The 23,015-nt window shown below is 39.9% G+C and overlaps 2 protein-coding genes and 1 long non-coding RNA gene across 4 annotated transcripts in view; all 3 read left to right on the plus strand.

The window, feature by feature from the left end:
- The window catches only part of LOC122065430 (F-box protein SKIP24), a 9,021-nt gene extending 2,916 nt beyond the window's left edge, over positions 1–6,105 (plus strand). For both annotated transcript variants that reach the window (XM_042629248.1, XM_042629247.1), the window contains exons 5-6: positions 5,650–5,690; positions 5,815–6,105. In XM_042629248.1, the coding sequence (XP_042485182.1) occupies positions 5,650–5,651 (2 nt within the window). In that variant the 3' untranslated portion in view covers positions 5,652–5,690; positions 5,815–6,105. The remainder of the gene's footprint in view (positions 1–5,649; positions 5,691–5,814) is intronic.
- Positions 7–2,155, plus strand: LOC122065431. The gene is made up of 2 exons (XR_006136007.1): positions 7–615; positions 709–2,155. It is a non-coding gene; the product is annotated as an uncharacterized LOC122065431 (long non-coding RNA).
- Positions 6,106–8,734: 2,629 nt separating the features above from the next.
- On the plus strand, positions 8,735–9,890 carry LOC122065429 (uncharacterized protein At5g39570). Its single transcript, XM_042629246.1, has one exon. The coding sequence runs from the start codon at positions 8,843–8,845 to the stop codon at positions 9,773–9,775; it is 933 nt and encodes a 310-aa protein (XP_042485180.1). The 5' UTR covers positions 8,735–8,842; the 3' UTR covers positions 9,776–9,890.
- The last annotated feature ends 13,125 nt before the right edge of the window (positions 9,891–23,015 follow it).

The raw sequence follows: 23,015 nt of genomic DNA on the forward strand, positions 1-23,015 counted from the left end.
GCCAATTTGAAAAAAAAAAAAAAAATCATAGTCTAAGAAATGGAAGCAAATTAGATTTTTTGACTAAGCTTTGACCAACGAAGGCTTGCAGCCCAAGCTAATCAAAATAGACCCCCACGATATGGTTTTGGGAGAACCAGAAAACTACCACCCACATGGTTGGCCAAAAGGCCCAAGGGTCTTGGCCACTAGGTTGCTTATGGGCCTGATCCTTTTTTTTGGATGAATGACCTGATCCTTTTTTTTGGATGAATGACCTGATCCTTAGAGATTCCTACGACTGTACTTCGGGCCATGAAATCGATCTGCATCAGCTTCCCGCCTCCTAAAATCATTTGACCCTGATGAATGGAGGAAGGACATGTAACGCTCGTAGAGATCCGGGTTGAGACGCTTGGAGCTGTTGGCATGGATCCATTTACACCATGTATAGGTCACCCCTTCCATTTGGCAAGAAAAGAATTTGAGCCTTTGCCACCCTGCATCGTGGTGAACTTGTTGTCGAGGACATCTTCAATATCTTCATTGATGGGGACTGCAAATTGAGGAAGGCGTAGTGTCTACTCAGTGTCACCCTCGTTTGAACTTTGAATGATGGCATACATATAGAGTAAGGTCAGCCATGTTGAAAATGTTGCTAATCTTTATGTCTTAAGGCAACTCTAACATGTATGCATTAGGACCAATGCGTTTCTGTTCTTTAAACAGACCCATTTTGCGAGGATGCAACTTGTGATTGGTACCCGGGAGAAGTTGTTCTGAAGCTATACGAACCATCACCAAATCTTCAAGTTGAAGTTCGAAGAAACGATGATGTCAGTCAGCTGCTGCCTTGTATAATGGCAATGCAGCAATGAACGTTAGTGTGAACCTTCGAGACGTGTCTCAGAAACTTGCTTGTCTCAACACTCGCATGTACATGAGGGGGTAATGGTACAAAATCCATGGGCCTTTGAGGTTGAAGACTGACAGAATTTCAAAAGGTGTACGCCTGGTAGTATGGTCAACGAAATTGTTGTACGTGAACTCAGAAGTGTCAAGAATAGAGGGCCATGTCTTCTTCTGATCATGAGCAAGACAACGAAGAAGGTTGCCAAGGCTTCAATTTACTACTTCTGCCTGCGGGTGGAATGCTAAAGAGAACTTCAACTTTGTATACGTCTTTATCTATAGTCTTCCAAACCTAGCTCATAAATTTCACATCACGAGAAAAAAAAAAAAAAAGGATTCCGACAGTCCATGCATACATACCACCTCTTTGAAAATGAGCTTGGCTATATGGCTCGCGCCGAACTTTTTTTGACATGTTATAAAGGGAGCCATTTTTGAGAACCTCTCCACCACCACCACAAATATAGAATCATGTTGCTCACTTGTTGATGGTAAGCAGAGGACAAATTCCATGCTAATGTGCAACCACAGTGCATGTGGTATGGGTAAAGGTGTGTATAAACCCGTGTTTTGCTTATCTCCTTTGGCAAGTTGGCATGAGTGGTATCTCTATATCACATGTTGAACATCCCTCTGTAGGCGTGGCTAATAGTACAAATCAACAACTAGTGATTTTGTCTTGTCCTTGCCAAAATGTCCACCAATTCCACCTCTATGTAAATCTTGAACTAAGTGCTGCCTCAAGGATGTGTTCTGTTCTATGATGTGTATTTTTTAATTAATCAGTTGGTCTCGGTCCAAATCAATTAATCTGATAGACCAACTGATAACCGACGAATTAGAGGTGTTGAAACTTGGCTGAACTAATGACCCAAACCAAGTTTGAAATCATTTAGCCCACTAATAACCAAGTTTGAAACTCTCAACTGTCTCCCTCATGTTTATAGACTCTCCTTCCCTTCTCTTCTTCTTAAATTTCCAATTTGTGAGTAAAAATTAATGCATTCTCTTAGTCTTTTCTCCTCCCTTGGAGCAAAACTTTCATTTTTTTAGTCCCATAGTGAAATTTTTTTTTTTGGGTGAATTAATAATAAATGCATTAAAAGAGGGGGAGGGAAAATATATCCCCTAAGGAAAAATGCAAGCCCAATAAGGGAACCAAAGTCCAAAGAAGATAGCAACCAAGGCCAAGTGGGCTTGATGTGACATGTCTAATACAATTTAAGCCCAAATGGACAAAACAAGAGCTAGAAGCCCAACAACTTAAAAAAAAACAAAAGCCCCACATGGGCTGAACAAGAACCCTGAAGCCCAAACAGGAGGAGGGGAAAAAGGGAAAATGGAGGTAGGGTTCCACCAAACCCTAGCACCAGGTCTCAACATAACAACTTCCAGCCATCAAGATGTGAATCGGAGTTCTGGCATAAAAGGCAGGCATGGCGGCTGAGCGTGGGCCTTACGGAGGGCCACGGCCAAGGGAGAAGCTGGCCTCGCGGAAGAGACAGCTACAAAGGGGGAGGGGCGCGGGCCTTTCGGAGGGCGATGGCGAGGCGGTAGTCGGCCAAGCATGACGGAAACCTTGCGGGATGGAGCCATGCAAAGAGCTTGCCAAAACCACCGAGACAATGATTCGGTTAGGGAGAAATGTGAGAGACGTTCGATCTGCCATGAAAGAGAGCATGGCTAGGTCATCGGCACAAAGCACACTCAACCTAGCAGGCCTAGCGATCATCGGCGAAGGGGGGAGAGGACCAACGAGCCAAACCAGGAGCAGGGAGGGAAGAAGTATAGCAATAGGTCTAGTGATAGTCGGCGAAGGAGGGGGGAGAGGAACCAACGAGCCATTCTGGGAGCAGGGAGGGAGAAGAACAACTACAGGTTCAGTGATCGTCGACGAAGGGAGTAGGTCGGAGAGAAGAGCCAACGATCCAAACCGTGAGCAAGTCAGACTAGCAGGTGGACAGCAACAGAGCCAAACTCGAACAAACCCAGTGAATGCCGGCGGAAGAAGGAGCCAACGATTCAAGGAGGGTCAGCAGGATCTCGGCAAACCATCATTGGATCAGGATCAAGACGGGAGAGGGAAGAAAGGGGAGGCAGCTAGGATGGATCTCACCTCCTGAACATGTGAGACCGAAGAAGAAGAAAGTTCAGAGGAGAGAGGGTGAAGGAGAAGAAGAGAAGGGAGAACAGAGGATGAGAGGGAGAGGACGAGAGAAGAAGAAGAAGAGAGAGAGAGGAGGGGGAGGGGGGGGGAGCAGCCCGGCCTCTGGCTCCAGACGGCGAAATCTTGAGGGGATTCCGGGTGGTTGCGGGTGTAAGGTCTCTCGGGCGATGCAAGCCTCCAACTTATTATTCCATCTGCTTCTTTTGGTGACCATATTGAAAACTTCTTAAGGGTAATAGAGAATGTGATGCCTATAAATAAGGCTAGACAGCTCAGCCAAGTTATAGTATTATTGGTTTCAATCTTGGGCTTGATAATGACCCAGTAGAATGAGACCGGTAAGGACCGATAACCAACCAACCGATTTGGTCTTGACTTTGAGGTCCAATTACATTATCAGTCAGTTTTGCTTCTTGCCCTTAAAGGTGTAGGGCTGATTAAGGCCCAAAAGAAACTGACCGAACCAACCAGTTTGACATCCCTACATCCAAGCAACTTACTGAATTTTCATAAACTTCTTTAACCAAATAATGTTGTTGGGAAGGAAGGATACTTGTGTATGACTAAGACTTCAAACTGATATTTGACATTGAAGGTGCGCGAGTTTTGTCTAATACAGATTCTTTTGTCATCTTGAGTGTTAACTGATATGTGGTTAGCAAGTCGGTAGACATTTTGCTGATGTTTATTTGTCTCACAGTTGTTGACATTTCTGTGAAGACTTGGGGCCCATATAATATTCTATCCTTGGATAGGGTAAGTCAGCTACAGTAACTTCTTTGCTCACATCAACAGAAAAGAGGTTTGCAAAATAAGCAGAAGGATGGACACCTGTATACCATGTATCATCCAGAATTTTGTTACTTCTATCAGTCTTATCAAAGCTATCCTGATATTCTTCTTAAAGTTTTCCTTGGCCTTCCATGATACCTTACCACGGAGAAGTACCATATGTTTCTCTCACAGGAGCTGCTTCCCATTCATTTATTATGCTATATTTTGCAGAGATAATCTGTCCCGCTTGTTATCAATCTCCTTACCGAAGCACCATGTCATTCGGGAACTGAGGCTTTGTTTAGGGGTTCGACCTTTTTGATACCAGGTCCTCTGGAGGTCTTTGGTCAGTAAGTTGTTCTGAATATGCTATAATCTCTTTGCAATTGAGGCAGGGATTGCGAGAGGTAGTGAGCTGGGATGCTGTCTGGTTATTTGTTAATGATGTTAGAAGCTTCAGATCATGGTGTTACAGACGAACAAAATTTTTGTGAAGTGAAATGCTTTTCTTGTTTACTGATAAAATTCTGTTATGCCCTCTTCTTCTTCGTCCTTTTTTTATTTTGGGGGTTGGGTTTGGGTTTGGGTTTGGGTTTGGGTAGGTCAGTGTGTGTGAGGCTTCTCAGTAAGTCCTGTACAAGCCAATGGATGTGGTTTTGTGAGGCCTCTAGTAAGTCTAACTGAAGCCAATGGATGAGGTATTTTTTATTTATTTTCCAATAACTAACTTCTATGTTAAAAAAAAGAAAAACTTATTCTTTTTTTTCCGCCCGGGGGGGGGGGGGGTGGTCTTTGACCGAGTATTATTTTGTAGTCAGTGCTTCTCTTTGTTAAAAAATGTTGTCCTACATGTGGTTGTAGCTTATTTCTTTTGGTGAATTAGTTGGGGTGATTTATATTAAGCAGCACAACAGGTATTGGCTATAGAGGGCTATGATCCCTTTTTCTCTATTGTTTATTTTCACTCAAATAACCATAGATTTTGGGTTGCTGAGAAGAGAAGGGGGAGTCCACTTTTTACTATTGTCTTGGATGTCCAGGATCCATTTTATATCCAGGACCAATGTGATGCCAAAATTTAGTAAAAAATGTAGTTTAATTCTAACCTAAAGCCAATAACTTGAGAGATAATAAAGTTAAAACAACTTACTTCTGCCAGATGTCTCACAAAACTTAAATTGGTCAAATTGATTCGAGTTTATGCCTAGTCATCTCTAGATGACCAACTTGCTGATACCAACTGACTTGTTACCAGAGTCAGTTGTTCTGGGTACCAAAATGGCCACCCAACGAGTCTCATTAACTTGTCAATCTTTGATTACATGGCTAGCCAATGATATTGGAGGCTGTAGCTTTTGGTGTGAGAATTTAAATGTGTGTGTGTGTGTGTGTGTGTGTGAGAGAGAGAGAGAGAGAGAGAAGAGAGAGAGTATCTTTGCAACCTGCCAAACCGACCCTAACACCTTGAGCCGGTCATGCCAGGGGGGGGGGGTGAGGGGGTTGACAAGGGCCCCTATTTGACCAGGCTTATTGCCGTCCCTAATCAGTGGAAATATGTTTCTTGAAATCTCTGGACATGAGCTGCATTTTATGACCATCATTTTGACCAGCTGGCATTGAACTAAGAGAATGAGAACTCACATTTTCTCTACTGTAAGTGGATATGTAATTCTCAGTTACATTAAATTTTTTCTTTCTTCATTAGGTTTACAACTTTTGTGTTCATGTTCTTATGCTTACCTGTCTTTATTCTCCCAACTCAGTGAGGGTGAGCTTATTCAGTTGATTTTTATTTTTATTTTTTTTCAATTTTGCAGGAGGAAGGTTTTCAGAGAGGGAAGGTTTCTGATGCTGTGAGGTAATTATGTCATTCCAAACCTTGCTTTTGCCACCTTGTTCGGCAAATGGCTGCCCATCATTTGTTTTCTTCTGTATGATTGATCTAAAACGTTTATGACCGAGTACTTGAATTTGGTTTGCAGTGTGGGAGGATGAAGGTGGACTAGAACTGGCTGAAAGAGCCAACTGCTAGATTTACAACTCAACATCTCGAAGCTCTGAAGTCATAACGTGGTTTCTGTGGCTTTCCTTGAGTCGCTCTGCTGCTTCTATAGAGTCCCTTAGTGTTGTACCATTGAATCTTTGAGCATATAGGCTTGCTAAATCAGTCGATAATGATCAAATGCCTAGAAATATTTGTTCATATCTCATCGTGTGAAGCTGCTTTGTAATACTTTCTTTTCAGATATACAAGACACTGCATTTCATTCTAATGGAAAGGAATCATGCTTACCCTCATGATGTGGGTGAGGATAAGCAATAGAGAGACTCTTAAGAAAGATCATCGAACGGCTTTTGATTCAGGGGTTTCTGTTATGGCGAAACGCGAGGGAAATATCATTTGTACCAATACTGATCAGATCATGGCAATCAGGATGGAAAATTAATATTACTGAATCACAGAAAGGAAGCTACTTCAATTTGTTCCATACCCTTCTAGTGTCCTATGGCTATGGAACTCTTTAGTGGTGTTTTCGGAGATTTATGCAAAGCACAGAAATATTCATTTTGCCACATGGACTGGACATCTAAGACCACCTACCTCGTGCATACTAATGCTTTGAATGCTCTGCATCAAAAAATAACAATCATTTAATTTCTGTTGTATGTAACTCTATTTCTATGTAATGGAATTTTCTTTTCTTAAAAAAAAAATAAAAAATACTGACCAGATCATTTTATCAGGCAATGGTAACACTCTAGAGTTGACAATTTTTTCGATATAGAATATTTGTATCGATAAAATGACGACCTATTTAACCATTTATTGGATAAATAAGTAAAATACATTTTTTTGTTCAATGCTGAATCGTCGACCTATTTATTATGTTTATAATAGGTAGTGGGAAAGAGATGCTTTGTTCATACTGAGTGAACGAAAATCCGGTCCTACGCCATATGGCAGTCCACAAGTCAATTCTGTCAACTGTCAATATGATTAAATTATGTTATCATAACTGATAGATGGCATCGACAATGACCCTTAACGATCTGGTCGTTGGATCGGTCGGTGCAATTTGGAAAATTCTAAACTAGTACCATACAGTTGAAACGATCCATGCTATTTGACACATGAGTAATTCGTGGAGTGAGCCATGGCAGATGTATTGTATTTGTCACACTCCACTTGGAAGGGATTCAGCTCCTCTTCAAATCTTAATCGTTTAATTTTTGTTTAATTCTCTCTATATGCAGACACTTGTACATATTAAATTCAACAGTTGTATAAGTACAATTGAATTCAAACCCATTTTTTCTCACAAGCATTCTATTTATTGACTGTGGCCAAAGAATTACTGTTGCTTCTTGAATTGATGGAGAAAATTCTATAACAAAGTGAAAATAGTGATTGATTATATGGCATAGTATAGGCACATAAGGCTGTTTTCTATACCAATAATAATTGTGATAAAAATAGATGAAGTTGTTTGAAAGTCGAAACCCTAAGGGGGCTCCTCTTAGCAGAAACACTTAAGGATACCTAATCTCCTTCATTTGAGGTTGAAAGCTGGATATGTTTTCTCCTTTTATCTTCCCTAATCTCCTTCATTTCAGGTGGAAAGATGAAACGGCGATAGATATGGTAATAGAAAAAAAATTAAATTGAGGGATAAAGGTTAAGTTAGTTCGGGTCTGATCCGGGAAGAGTCGTGAAGGGTTAAGATGTGTTTCGATTCCAAAAACTTCCACAATTGTTGAATTTAAAGTGTAAAGATATCATACACACAGAGAGAATTAAGTAAGAATTGAACGATTAAGATTAGAGAAGAACCAAATCCACTTTGAAGAAATAGCATGCCGTTGCATGGATTTGTTTCTACGAGTGCTTGTGTTGAAAAGTTTTGCCATGGCGGCTGCTAGGTAGTGCTAGTAGTAAGTAGTAACCTACCCTTTGTGCAAAGTCATGCATCGAATCCTTGATAGAAATAAGGCATCAATTTTGAATCGAAATCGTAGGCCCGAATATCGGTATTGATATCTGTGGTTTAAAATCATATCAAATTGAATTGAATAATAATCTAATATGATTTGAAAATATCAAGAAAATGAATCTCATTTAAAAATGCATTCGAGTCGTATAACTTCAATTTCTGCTTTCCATCTCATACATTGAACCAAAACTAAGGGTGTCAATCGGTTCGGTTTTAGTTATTTGGTTTGATTTCGGTTAGGTTCCAAATGATGATAAGGTAGATCATAACCGAACCAAGAACCGACTCGATTCCATATTTAGATACTCAAGTCGATTCTATTCGGCTCGGTTCGATTTGATTCCAATTTTGTTTTGATATGCAGTTTTAATTCGATTATAAAAACGGTTTCACTTTTGAACCATGACTGTGATGGACAAAAGGCCATAATGGGCTCAAGTTATGGGCCTTAAGGTCATTGTTTACTCCAAAATTATCTTAGCTTGTAAATATGTGATGATAAATTGCAAAAAACACTTACCACATAAAAAAAAAGAGCTTGCAAAATGATAAGAGCAATTTGGTTCGATTTCGGTTTGAACCAACGGTTTTGACATCCTAAATCGAAACCGAATCGAGCCAAATAGTATACTCACATATTCAAATCGGATTTAAACCGAATAAATTTGATTTGATTTCGGTCCAATTAATTCAACTCGGATTCGATTTGAAACTGACACCCTTAACCAATACCGTACCAAATTCCCACAATCATATTGATTGATGCCTTTACTTACGAAACACTCAAGTCAATCCTATGCAACTTTCACTGATAAAATATTCTGATCTGCTGATTATTTTTGGTACATATTTTTCATTTTTCAGTCCCCTCCACTACCTAAGATTCCAAAATACATGATTTCTAGTGAAGGGTCCACTGCTTCCGCTATAGATAAGCTCAACCACTACCCACAGTAGTCTTTAAAGGGTATGATAGATAGCCTATCCATTGTGGAGAAAAATTTCAGTGGTTGGGAGAATGGACGGATACACATCTCAATCCAATTTCTTGTACTCTCCACAGCCAAGTTTCTTCTCCAATTCGCTCTGGGAATGGGAATTGAATCAGGTGAGTCACAGATCAATGATTTATTACTCTGTCACTGAATTCAATGAGCCAGAATTCGAGGAGTATGATCCCACTCCTTATGCTGGTGGTTATGATCAATCTCTTACTTATGGAAAACCTCTTCCACCTTCAGATGCAATCTGTTATCCTCTTTCAACTCCAAAACCTACAGAACCCATTTCACCACTACCCTTGCAGGAGGTTCCCTCATACGGATCCACCGATCCACCTAGTGGAGGAGGAGAAGAGGAGGTTGATCACAGCAGAAGCCCTCCTAACAGGAAGAAGAGCACAGAGGAGGACCACCCAAAAGAAGAAATTTCCTCTCATGGAGGCTATGATGTTCCTGTGAATGGATATGGAAATGGGTATGGGTATCCACTACCAGGGTGGTCTGATTGTGGTTGTGTTGATGGGTATGGGAGGCAAGAGCCTCAAAGTTCTTGGTTTGATTGTGGGTATGATTATGGTTATGGAAAGCAGGGGCTTGAGCCTCAAGCTCCTCCTGATTATGGATTCTGTGAAAGTTTGTTTGGTTATTGGCCTTGCTTGTCTAAAAAGGAGAGAGAGCAGAGGAGATCTAATCAACAACAGCAACAGATTGGAGAGGAACATTGCTATGGGAACAACCAGTGGAATGAAACTGCAGACTTTCTATTTGGATCTATGAATCCATATGGTGAAAGGAACTACCAACAGCATAGTTACAAGCAAAACGAGTGTAATGTGCCCATATGGGTTCAGAATGGGAACTACCATCAAGTTTCTCCCTCTCCTAACATTGATGGGAAAGACGCTTACTTCTACAATGATAGCAAATACCAAGATGAATGGTCCCTGTGAAATTTGTGATCTGTGGCAAACCATGATTTTTGCTTTTCTTGTGTAGATATTTCCATGTATGTAACTATGTTTGATTTCAATCAATTAATAACTACTACTGAAAGTCTCTTTGGAAGACTGGGTATGCCCCAATCTAGAGCATTTTCTTCTTGTCTTCACTGTAATGAATATGGGCACCAATCTACTGAAGGATAAGCCTATGTAGATAGCCACACATACCATCGGCTCTTACTCAACAGTCTTGTAACTATATTGTTATCACGTGGTCTGTTAGTCAATTAGGATTCTCTCTTTTCACATGTAACCCGTGTATAAATATGTAATACTTATCTTCTATTAATAAGGAAAATGATTTCCCTACATGGTATTAGAGCGATCATTGCTCAAATGAGTTCTCTTTTTTGGTTCTGTACTTGTTCTTCTCTTTAATGTTGTGGTCGCATACTGAGGCCACTTCGGTTTTCGATGTTGCCCCGATGTCTTTGTTGATCGCCCTTGAAGCTTGATGTAGCTTTCCATGCAGTGGAATAGATCTGGTTGCCTTACATGTCATCTTACACGAATAGCGAAGGATTAAAGCAATCTCTCTAGGCAAAGTTCTACCTCCAAATCCATGGATAGCAATGGAGATTCTTAGAGACATACATCTCAATTTGGGGAAGACAGAAGAGAATAGAGAGAGAAAGAGGGAGAGAGCTCTTGAGATTAGGTCAAAATCTTATACTTAATGTGGCCAGAAGTTCTATATTTATGAGATCTGGCCATCTAGGGTTTCTAACCCTAGTGGGTCGGTCTGCCCCAATGGGCGCTCCACGTGAACCGCGTCTTGATTTCAATTAACATCTCCCACTCTCACATAGGGAAAAATTATTCAATTATCCATTCTTGTCTCTCAGTCACAAGTGTCTCATCATACAAGAAATGGAGCATATACCCTAACAAGATAATACAAAGGTAAGAGTGTTATATCAAGCTTCCATCTAACCAACATAGCACATCACTCACAAATAATCTAGGGTACCCTAAACAATCCAACTATACCAAATCTAGCACTCTTGATCCCTCATGACGACCAGTGCTTGTTATACTAGTGCCCTAAATTTCCTTGTGTGTTTGAATGCAAGTGAATAGGTGAACCACAAGAGAATGCCAATACCATGTTGTTTTATGGTTGTCTTTGTTGGTAACTCGGCCACGTGGAGATGATGACGTGGCCAGTTTGGATGAAGTGAATGAAAATTATGACATGACAGTGTCTAGTGTCATCGATGAGATAACAGAACTCCTTGGTATGCATGGAATGTTTTGATACATCCTTAGTATGTGGTGCGAGTTTCTGGATCAAAACTGGCAAAATTAGCCTATTTATGATCTGGGGGTATTTTCGATAGTGAAAATGATATTTTTGGAAGATCATTTCTTCATAAAAAATATAGATTGTAATTTATCTAGTCCATTGCATCTGATTTTGTCGTATTTCGATACCGTATGAGGAAGTTACGGCATTTGTGGCAGTCGAGGGTAGTTTCGGTATTGAAGATGAATTTTTTAAAGGAAGTGTTCTCCATGTAACAATACAAAAAAAATCCAATCTTTCCAATGGTTCTGATTTCATGGCGTTCTGATTCTGTATGAGAAAGATACATCATTGGAGGTCTAGGGGCATTTTGATCTTTTTATATGGATGAGTCAAATGATTGAGTCTTCTGAAAAGTCGTAGAGCGTCCAGTTACGGTTCCAACACACTTTGTTTCATCTTGATCGAATATCGTATGAAAAAGTTATAAGTGTTTCCGTAAAGTCGGTTTGAAAATCCAAACCGAAAATCCATCAGTTGCTCTCGGTGTTGGGTGGATTTTTTGGAATTTACTTTTGAAATTTGAAGGGCTTTTGTGTAATTTCAAGATTTTGAAGGTCTGAGTTGTAGGGGGTCTTTAAGCGCTGAAATATATGGAGGTAAGGGCCTGAATGTAATAAAGAGGAGTAAAGGGAAGTGAAATGGATGGTCCAGATTCGACCACATAGGATTGATGCTCATCCAAAGGCTGCTGAGATTTTGCAAAGACATGGATGAGATAGATCCTTGCACGTAGGATTTGATTGGTTAGGAGCATAATCCTTGATGTACTGGCGCTACACCTTATCAAGGTATGTTGTGATATTTCGCACGTGCATAGAAGGTATGAAAAGGATTCCGATCTTAAGGATCTCATGAGATCTGATTAAAGCCATCATGAAAGATTCGGATCCAATGGTCGATAAGCCTTTCACTTTTGTGAGTGGGAGACAAGCTCCCTTAAAATCCAGAAAAGCAACCAACCAAAGATCGACAACAAAAAGTGCCAGCTGATCGATGACATCATTATGATGTCATCAGTTGACTATATTATTCAAATCTTGTGGTTGAGATTTGCTATCCGTTATTTTAATCGGACAGTCTAGATTAAGAGATTCTCCTTGATGAGATCTACGACCAAATTTGTGCCCCTGTTGCGCGCACCGCCGGTGTAGCTTACGCCACTCCTACGAAGATTCAATTTCAGGCTATCTCATTACTCAAACTTCAAATGGTCATATCTCCCTCATTTTAACTTAGATTTGGGTGAACCAAGTTGCAGCTTCTTCGTTTTTTCAAGACCTACACCATAGAAGCAAGAAAAATGATTTTTGAGTGAAGAAAGCCTACGATTTTGGTAAGAGAAGTTTCCCTCTCTTTGTTGGTCCTTGAATGAACATGAATACTTGATGATAAATGTTCTTAGACCATTAAAGGAGGTAAAAGAGGTGGTTGAGGTGTGTTAATGATACATTAACTCAAAGCCAAGGAGAAAGAAAAGAAAGCAAGGATGTATTGCTTTGAAGAGCAAGAAGCTAATGAGAGAGAAGGTGTAATAATCAAATTTGTTAGTACAAGTTTCTAGTCATCCCAGGCAATCGGTTGTGAGATTCCTAACATTTGATTTACATTATATGCATGTATGTATGTTGGGGTTAGTTGTGAATGAATATATACATGCTAGGTTAGTTGTGGATGAACTGTAAGCATGCTAGCTAGTTGTGGATGTATATGCTAGGCCGAGCTTGACTGTAGGACATTGATATAAGCCCAATTTAATTGTATTATTTATTGTGTGCTTAGTGGGTGCTACACATTATACCGGTACTGCGAGTGCCATCTCAGCTTTGACTTGAAAAAATTGGGTGTGGGTGCTTCTGACTGTGGGTACAGTCAAAAGTAGTGTATTGAGTAGGTACGAAGCCTTTACAGGCACTACTCCGGGGATGTAAGAAAATTACCGAACCTCGTAAAAATCCTGTGTTGTGGGTGCTTGTTGTTTGTATTTTATATTGAATTGCATGAAATGTGGAATGGGTGTGCACACTTGGAAGTGCCTATGAGAGGCTGAGTGTGCATACGACTGTGTGCAAACAGGGATAGGTATATCAGGTTTTTCTTGACCATATGTCAGACAGATTTTTGGGGATCGGAATTGGACTCACTGATTCAACCCCCTCTTAGTGACTGTTAGGTTAGAACATATCAATGGTTACTAAGGCTCAAGGAGACTCTACTCCATGGATTCTTGATAGTGGTTGCTCAAGCCACATGATAGGAGATAAGGAAAGGTTTGAACAATTATATGACTTTGAAAGTGGATTTGTGAAATTTGGCAACAACAATGGTGCCAGAATTATAGGGAAGGGGTCCATAAGTCTGAACCATGGGAAGGTGAAATCCCTTGATGTCTTGTATGTTGAAGGGCTCAAACACAATCTTCTCAACATCAGTAAAATTTGTGACAAAGGGCATGAAGTAACTTTCACTAGTAAAGGGTGTGAGATAAGAAGATCAAGCAGTAGAAAGGTTATAGCTACTAGACAGAAAACTTTAAGGAACTTGTACACCTTGACAGAGTTAGAGAAAGATTCTTGCATGGTTAGCATAGATGAAGAGACATGGTTGTGGCACAGAAGACTTGGGTATATTGGTTTCAAGAACCTTGCCAAGATTTCTTCGAAGAAGGCAGTGAGAGATGTTCCTGAGTTGAAGAAGCTCTCCAATCCTATATGTGCATCTTGTCAGAAGGAAAAGCAAACCAGAATCCCCTACAAGTCTAAGTAGTACTTTCTAGTTCTCCATTGCAGTTGATTCACACAGACCTATGTGGTTCTAAGATGACACCTAGCACCTCAGGAGAGAGATACATCATGTTGTTTGTTGATGATCATTCAAGAATGGTGTGGGTGATGTTCTTGAAACATAAGTCAGAGGCTTTAGAAAGATTTAAGATCTTTAAGAAGCAAGTTGAGAATCAGACAGGGGAGAAGATAAAGTGTCTGAGATCTGACAGAGGGGGTGAGTACAGTTGAGATGATTTTGAAGAATACTGCTATGAGCATGGTATTAGGAAACAAACTTCAGCTCCAAGAACACCCCAATAGAATGGTGTTGCAGAGAGAAAGAATACAACAGTATAAGACATGGCTAGAACAATGTTGGCAGAGAATGACATGGGTAAAAGTTCTGAAAGGAGGCAGTTCTAACTGCAGTGTACATCCATAACAGATGTATGTTGAGACCTCATGAAAGCAAGACTCCATATGAAATCTGGTTTGGAAGAAGGGCTACAACAAGACACTTCAAGGTCTTTGGTAGCAAGTGTTACATCAAGAACACAACCCAAGATTTGGGTGAGTTTGGTGATAAGACTGATGAGGATATATTTTTAGGCTATTCTACTTCAAGTAAGGCCTATAGATGCTACAACAACAGACTTGGAAAAATTGTAGAGAGTGCTGATGTCACAGTTGATGAAAAAAGGGATATTCCTTCATGATCAGGAAATGATCTTCTAGAATTTGAAGATCTTGATGATGAGAATGACTTGGTTGATAATAGACCCAAAAACAAAGATGAGGTTGATGTTGAACAGGTTGAGCTAGATTCAGATGAGCAGAGGAGACACAACATAGTTGATTAACAGGAAACAAATGAGTTAATCATTGGTGACTCCACTGTAGGTGTTTAGACTAGAAGAATGAAGACCAACACCTACTCTCTTCTTTCGAAGATTGAACCAAAAACTGTCCATGAGACAAGCAATAATGAGAGTTGGATGAAGGCCATGAATGAAGAACTTGATCAGATAGAGAGGAATCACACTTGGGATCTAGTCCCTAGGCCAGTTGACAAGAATGTGATTGTTACTAAATGGGTTTTTAGAAACAAACTCAATGAAGATGGTCCAGTGGTGAGGAACAAAGCAAGACTTGTATGCAAGGGATATGCTCAAGTGGAAGACATTGATTTTGAGGAAACTTTTGCTCTAGTGGTAAGACTTGAGGCTATCAGAATGTTCTTGGTGTTGTCAGTGTACAAGAGATTCAAGGTCTATCAGATGGATGTCAAATCAGCTTTTCTAAATGGAAACTTGGAAGAGGAGGTTTACATAGAGCAGCCTGATGGGTTTCAGCTGAGTGAGGACCCCACTCTTGTATGCAGATTGAAGAAGGCATTGTATGGTTTGAAATAGACTCCAAGGGCATGGTACTCCAGATTGGACTCTTACTTGTGTAGTTGGGTTTCAAGAAAGGCTTAGTGGACAATAATCTCTACATCAGAACTGAAGAAAGCAGTCAACTTGTGGTGGTTGTGTATGTAGATGATATCATCTTCGGGGGTCACAAAGATGAGTTGTGCAAAGATTTTGCAATGAAGATGCAAGATGAGTTTGAGATGTCCATGTTAGGTGAACTATCATTCTTCTTGGGTTTGCAGATCAGTCAGAAAAAAGAAGGTATCTTCATATCTCAGTCCAAATATGTGAGGGAGATGTTGAAGAGATTCACCATGGAGGATTGCAAGCCATTTAGTGCACCTATGATGACTGGGTGTAAGTTGAGCAAGGAAGATGACTCTCCATCAGTTGACCACACCTCGTATAGGTCAATGATTGATAGCCTATTATATCTGATAGCTAGTAGGCTTGAAATTTTTTAAGCTGTGTGCATGGTATCCAGATTCCAAGCAGGACCAAAAGAGACAGACGTGGCAGCAGTGAAGAGAATTTTCAGATATCTGAAAGGGACTAGTGAGTTTGGGTTATGGTATCCGAAAGTCAAGAGCTTTAGTTTGTCAGCTTTTTTAGATGCAGATTGGGCCTGATGTGTAGATGACGGAAAGAGCATCAGTGGTGGTGCATTCTATTTGGGGAGCAGCTTGGTGGCATGGCATAGTAAGAAGCAAGAGTCAGTCTCTCTTTCAACTGCAGAGGCAGAATACATTGCAGCTACATCTTATTGTACACAAGTGTTGTGGATGAAGTAGATGTTGAAAGATCTGAGTGTGGAGGTTGAGCAGGCAGTGCCACTATATTGTGACAATACTAGTGCTATCAATATCTTCAAGAACCCGGTGATGCATTCTAGAACGAAGCACATTGCTATCCGGTATCATTTCTTAAGAGACAAGGTGATGGAAGGTGAAGTAAGGATGGAGTTTGTTCCCATAGTAGAGTAGGTGGCTGATATCTTCACTAAACCGCTTCCCAAAGATCAGTTTGAGTTCCTTAGACAAAAGCTAGGAGTGGTGGTTCTTCCAAAGCACTAGTGGCATTGGGAGAGGGGGAGCAAGTTGATTGATGTTGCTACTCCCATATTGGATTTAGGGGGAGTCTATTGGTTCCACTCTTTGTGCTTGTTGTCAAAGGGGGAGAGAGTTACTCATCAGTGCTTTGGAGTGTATTAGTGATGAGATGGTTGCCAACAACTCCAAAGGAGGAGATTGTTGTTTTATGGTTGTCCTTGTTGGCAACTCGGCCACCTGACGATGATGACGTGGCTAGTTTGGGTGACGTGGATGAAAATGATGACATGACAGTGTCTAGTGTCATCGATGAGATAACAGAACTCCTTGGTATGTATGGAATGGTTTGATATATCCTTAGTATGTGGTGCAGGTTTTTGGGTAAAAACTGATAAAATTGGCCTATTTATGATCGGGGGCATTTTCGACAGTGAAAATGATATTTTTGAAAGATTGTTTCTTCATAAAAAAATATAGATTGTAATTTATCTAGCCCAGTGCATCTGATTTTGTCGCATTCCGATACCGTATGAAGAAGTTACGGCATTTGTAGCAATCGAGGGCAGTTTTGGCATTGAAGATGAATTTTTTAAAGGAAGTGTTCTCCATGTAACAATACGAAAAAAATCCAATCTTTCCAACGGTTCCGATTTCATTGCGTTCCAATTCCGTATGAGAAAGATACGTCATTGGAAAGGTCTAAGGGTATTTTTGTCCTTTTATATGGATGAATCAAATGATTGAGTCTTCTAAAAAGTCATAGAACGTTCAGTTACGGTTCCAACACACTTCGTTTCATCTTGATCAGATATCGTATGAAAAAGTTATAAGTGTTTCCGTAAATCCAGTTTGAAAATCCAAACCGAAAATCCATCAGTTGCTCTCAGTGTTGGGTGGATTTTTCGGAACTTATTTTTGAAATTTGAAGGGATTGTGTGTAATTTCAAGATTTTGAAGGTCTGAGTTGCAGGGGGTCTTTAAGCAATGAAATATATAGAGGCAGGGGCTTGATTGTAATCAAAAGGAGTAAAGGGAAGTGAAATGGATGGTCCAGATTCGACCACGTAGGCTTGATGCCCATCCAAAGGCTGCTGAGATTTTGCACTGACATGGACGAGATAGATACTTGCGCATAGGATTTGATTGGTTAGGTGCATAATCTTTGATGCACTGACACTACACCTTATCAAGGTATGTTGTGGTGTTTCGCGCGTGCATAGAAGGTATGAAAAGGATTCCGATCTTAAGGATCTCATGAGATTTGATTATAGTCATCATGAAAGATTCGGATCCAATGGTCGATAAGCCTTTCACTTTTGTGAGTGGGAGACAAGCTCCCTTAAAATTCAGAAAACCAACCAATCAAAGATCGACAACAAAAAGTGCCAGCTGACCGCTAACATCATCATGACATCATCAATTGACTATTTTATTCAAATATTGTGGTTGAGATTTACTATCCGTTATTTTAATCCGACGGTCTAGATTAAGAGATTCTCCTTGATGAGATCTATGGTCAGATTTGCGCCCCTGTTGCGCTTGTCGCTGGTGTAGCCTACGCCACTCCTATAAAGATTCCATTTTAGGCTATCTCATTACTCCAACTTCAAATGGTCATATCTCCCTCATTTTAACTTGGATTTGGGTTAACCAAGTTGCAGCTTCTTCGTTTTTTCAAGCCCTACACCATGAAAGCAAGAAAAATGAGTTTTGAATGAAGGAAGGCTACGGTTTTGGCAAGAGAAGCTTCTCCCTCTTTGTTGGTCCTTGAATGAACATGAATACTTGATGATAAATGTTCTTAGACCATTAAAGGAGGTAAAAGAGGTGGTTGAGGTGTGTTAATAATACATTAACTCAAAGCCAAGGAGGAAGAGAAGAAAGCAAGGATGTGTTTGCTTTGAAGAGAAAGAAGCCAAGGAGAGGGAAGGTGTAAGCACCAACCTTATCAGTACAAGTTTCTAGTCATCCCAGACAATCGGTTGTGAGATTCTCTAACCTTTGATTTACATTATATGCATGTATGTATGTTAGGGCTAGTTGTGGATGAATGTATACATGCTAGGTTAGTTGTGGATGAACTGTAAGCATGCTAGCTAGTTGTGGATGTATATGCTAGGCAGAGCTTGACTGTAGGGCATTGATATAAGCCCAATTTCATTGTATTATTTATTATGTGCTTAGCGGGTGCCAAGCATTGGGAGTGGGTGCTCCTGTGTAGTGGGTGCTACACATTGTACCGACACTGCGAGTGCCATCTCAACTTCGGCTTGAGAAAATTGGGTGTGGGTGCTTTTGACTGTGGGTGCAGTCAAAAGTAGTGCATTGAGTAGGTACGAAGCATTTACAAGTACTACTCCAGGGATGTAGGCAAATTGCCGAACCTCGTAAAAACCTTATGTTGTGGGTGCTTGTTATTTGTATTTTATATTGAAGTGCGTGGAATGTGGAATGGGTGTGTACACTTGGAAGTGCCTATGAGAGGCTGAGTGTGCATACGACTGTATGCAAACAGGGACAGGTATATCAAGTTTTTCTTGGCCAGACATTAGATAGATTTCTGGGGATTAAAATTGGACTCACTGATTCACCCCCCTCTCAGTGTCTACGGGGTTAGAACATATCAATGGTTACTGGGTAACAATATTCTTTTGTCGAAGAGGGAGGACTGACGCCACATGCATATGCTATTCATGTATTAAACACTGGAAAGGTTGCAAACCACTAAAGAAGAGGTTAGTGTAAGTCCCCTGCCATTGAAGGGAATTAATCAAACTCCAGTAGTAAAATGCACCAAGATATGACCCACATACTTGCATATGCCCTAGAAACCCTATATACTAAATGGTGAAGTTATCCCAACTTAATTGGGCACAATTGACCCACACCGATAGGAGTATTAAGATAAAATATGTTATTTGGCCATGGGGTCCAGGCTCACACATCTGTGCCTAAGGGTGTCAATCGATTTGGTTTCGGTTATTCAGTTTGATTTTCATTCAGTTTCGAATGATGATAAGGTGGACCAGAACTGATCCGAGAATCGACTCGGTTTCGTATTTAGATACTCAAGCTGATTCAATTCGGCTTGGTTCAATTTCGGTTTTGATATGCAATTTTGATTTGGTTTTATACCTCGGTTTTAATTCGATTATGAAAATGGTTCCACTTTTGAACCATGACTGTGTAAACCAAAGGCCATAAGGGGTTCAAGTTATGGGCCTTATGGCTATTGCTAACTCCAAAGTTGTCTTAGCATGTAAATATGTGATGACAAATTGCAAAAAACTTTTTTTTTTTTTGTAAAAGTTGCTAAAAACACTTATCACCTAAAAAATCTCACTTAACGATATTAGGGTTTTTCATTTTTTGTTTTTGTTTTAAGAGCAATACGATTTGGTTTCGATTCGAACCGGCGGTTCTTACACCCTAAACCAAAACCGAGGACCATACTCACATACTCGCATACTCAAACTGAATGTGAATCGGATTAATTTGTTTCAGTTTGGTCCGGTTAATTCAGCTCGATCTTGGATTTAGTATTCAGTTTTGGTTTGAAATTGACACCCTTATTTGTGCCCCTCAAACCACCTCCAATAGTTGGTACAACCTACCAATGAATGGATTAGTATGTTAGATCACACTGAGGTGGGCCCACTAGTGGCGATTGGGGAATTAACCCAATAATGGAAGAACCCATTTATTTCCAAAACAGATCTCAGTAAACTTAAGTTACCTTATAAAGAGTTATTAGAAAAACCCCATTTGTTTCCCAAACAAGCCTCAGTAAACTTAAGTTACCGTAGAATGAGTTATTAGAAAAAACCTATTATTTCTCCAAACAACCCCTAATTCACTTAAGTTACTACAAATAGAACTACTTTCTCATTCATTTCATTCCTACTAAAAGCAAGAGAAAGAAGAAGAAGGGAGAAGGAAGAGGAAGGGAGCAAGGGAGATCACCTCTACTTACCCTACACCATTAGTGAGTTACACTCCCTCCCCTACCTCTATTGCATGCTTGTTCTCTCTCTCTCTCTCTCTCACCTTATTTCTTCACCCAAGCTAAATTAGGAAACCTAACCGAAATCCCCTCTATCCACCCACTCAATCTACTAATTGAGTTGGGGATTTTTTGTAAGAGACCTAATCTAGCTAATTGATTCACTCACATTTGAGTGGGGAGACCTCCCACATGGAAAGCCCCAGTTTAGGCAACCCAAAACCCTAGAAATTAGACAATTGACAAAATCACCTATAATCATCTATCCTAACCTAACCCTATGTTGTACATCTAAAATAGAGATTTGGGGTGATTATAAATGAAATTAGAGGCCAATGCATGAAGCCTCAACCGAGTTTCTCAAAAAAAAAAAAAAAAAAAAAAAGGATAATCTAAACCCTAAATTTGTGAAATTTATTAAATCATCTATAATCTATCACCCTAACTCAACTATAGGCCTGGAATTGGTGAAGGAGACCTAGACTAAGGGATTGGGGTGAGCACATTTGGGTATAGGGACCCAATGTATGAAAATCCCAATTCGATTACCTAAAATTCAGTAACCTAAACCATTGGGGAAATTAGACAAACCCCAAGAATCTAAGCCTCATAGGTGACTAATCACATCATTCCTAAGCTGATTAGTGTGTGCATGTGTTGCATGCATGTATTCTAACCCTAGAATACTAACCCTAACATGTATCTATAACCTAAAATGGTCAACCACGAGAAGGGGATGTGATCAACACCATAAGAAGAGAATTAAGAGTATAGCTAGCTTGACCAAAAAACCCTTTATGTTTCTTATGAATAGAGTTGTTAAATGGTGAGGCAACTCGGCATGAGAGCACGTCAACAATATGCAACAAGTAGGAACACAAGGTGAGTGGATGTTGTGAACTATTTTATGTAGTGTTTGTAACATGATATCTATGTGCATGTTCATGATAGTTGCATTGTGAACTTGTTACTATTTGAGTATTGGATTGTGCATGTTGATGTTAGTGCATGCGTATTGGAGTTGGTATATATGTGTATTGGTATTGGTGTGTGTGTGTGTGTGTGTGTGTGTATGTTTTGGTGTTGATAAATGGGATGTAGGATAGTCGAAGCTTGGATTCTGGCACTGCTTGCCCAGAGTGTATGTGAGTATGGGGTACATATAGCCGAAGGTTGGGTTCTAGAACTATATGCCCACAGTGTGTGTGTGTGTGAGTATGGTTGTGTTACGATGTGTCTTTCATATTAGATTGCATCAGGCTGGGAGAATAACTATGGTGTTACAACCCTTGCCAATGAAGAATTATTTATTGGCTAATCCTACCGTTCGATGGATCGATGTTGGGGGAATTTTCAGTGGCCGAGGTGGGTGGATGTGGCATTGTGACAAATCCATCATCGAAGGTTGGATACCGGTGTAATGGTATATATGTATGACTATTAATAGGGACTTACCGGGTACCAATGTAGCTATGTAGGGACCATATTCTCCTGAGTTGCAACTAGCTTGTACCATCAGGGACCGATAACATACATTCATGACTGAGATACTTTTTATGTTGCAATAGCACTTAGACCCAAGATAGACTTAGAATATGTTGACTAGGATTGTTTGGTAACAAACTGGATTATGACATTGCCTTCATTTTACACGCATTCATTTGGTGTTGTTGAGCATCTTTTTTATCATTGCATTTCATATATGATTGTGTTTGCTTGTGTGTCCATCCCTCACTGGGCTTCGTAGAAGCTCACACCATTTATTGTCATATTTTTAGATAGTGGTCCAGGGAACCTTCCTGAGACTATTGTCGAGGAGCCGGCTCTTTATGGAGACGAATTATTGGTTTCAGTTTCATGGTTTTAAGTGGTTTCAGTTTTGGTTTATTCCATGAGGTTTCTAAATTGTTAGCAATCGGTTTGCTAGTTTATTCGCATGTTTACTAAAATTTGCCATTGGTGATAAACGATTCAATCTTGAGAATGTGAAATACAAATCATTATGTTTTGTTAAAACAACCAAGCAACTAAGCAAAAGAAAGTATTTTGATAGAAAATAGTCTCAAGCACATCTAACAAGTCTCAAGTGCATCTGACAAGTCAGTACGTAATGCTTACAGTAGGGATTTTCTTCTTCTCCCCCCCCCCAAATAATGTGTTATAATATTGAAAAATATATATTTAATATGCCATGATATAAGCAAAAATTGCATTTTTATTAGTATACATTCTACTTAGTGCGTTGGATTAATTTGATCGACATTCCAAACAATGAGCAAGCTACCTTTAGAATTACTTGCAGGCTTGCAACACTCAATCTTTGAATAAAATGAGATACTAATGATATTTTGCAACCACCTTATTTAATCTTTAAACAGGTTAATCGGATCGATTTTGACGGTTTAAACTGTTCGGTTTTCACGGTTTCAATTTGGTTTGAAACCAACAGGTTAAACGGGTCGATTCGATTTCAACCCGTTTAGCTAATCAGCCTGAAACTTGAAACCTGAACTGAACCATTTACTAAAAGGTTTTGCAGTTTCGGTCTAAATGGCTCGGTTCTATTTTGGTAAATGGTTTCAGTTTCAAATTCACATCCTTATCCGTGGGCCCTATGTCGTTGCATCCTTGCTCGAAGACATATGTGGGCC

This window comes from Macadamia integrifolia, unplaced genomic scaffold (assembly GCF_013358625.1).
Source record: "Macadamia integrifolia cultivar HAES 741 unplaced genomic scaffold, SCU_Mint_v3 scaffold2013, whole genome shotgun sequence".
NCBI lineage: Eukaryota > Viridiplantae > Streptophyta > Magnoliopsida > Proteales > Proteaceae > Macadamia > Macadamia integrifolia.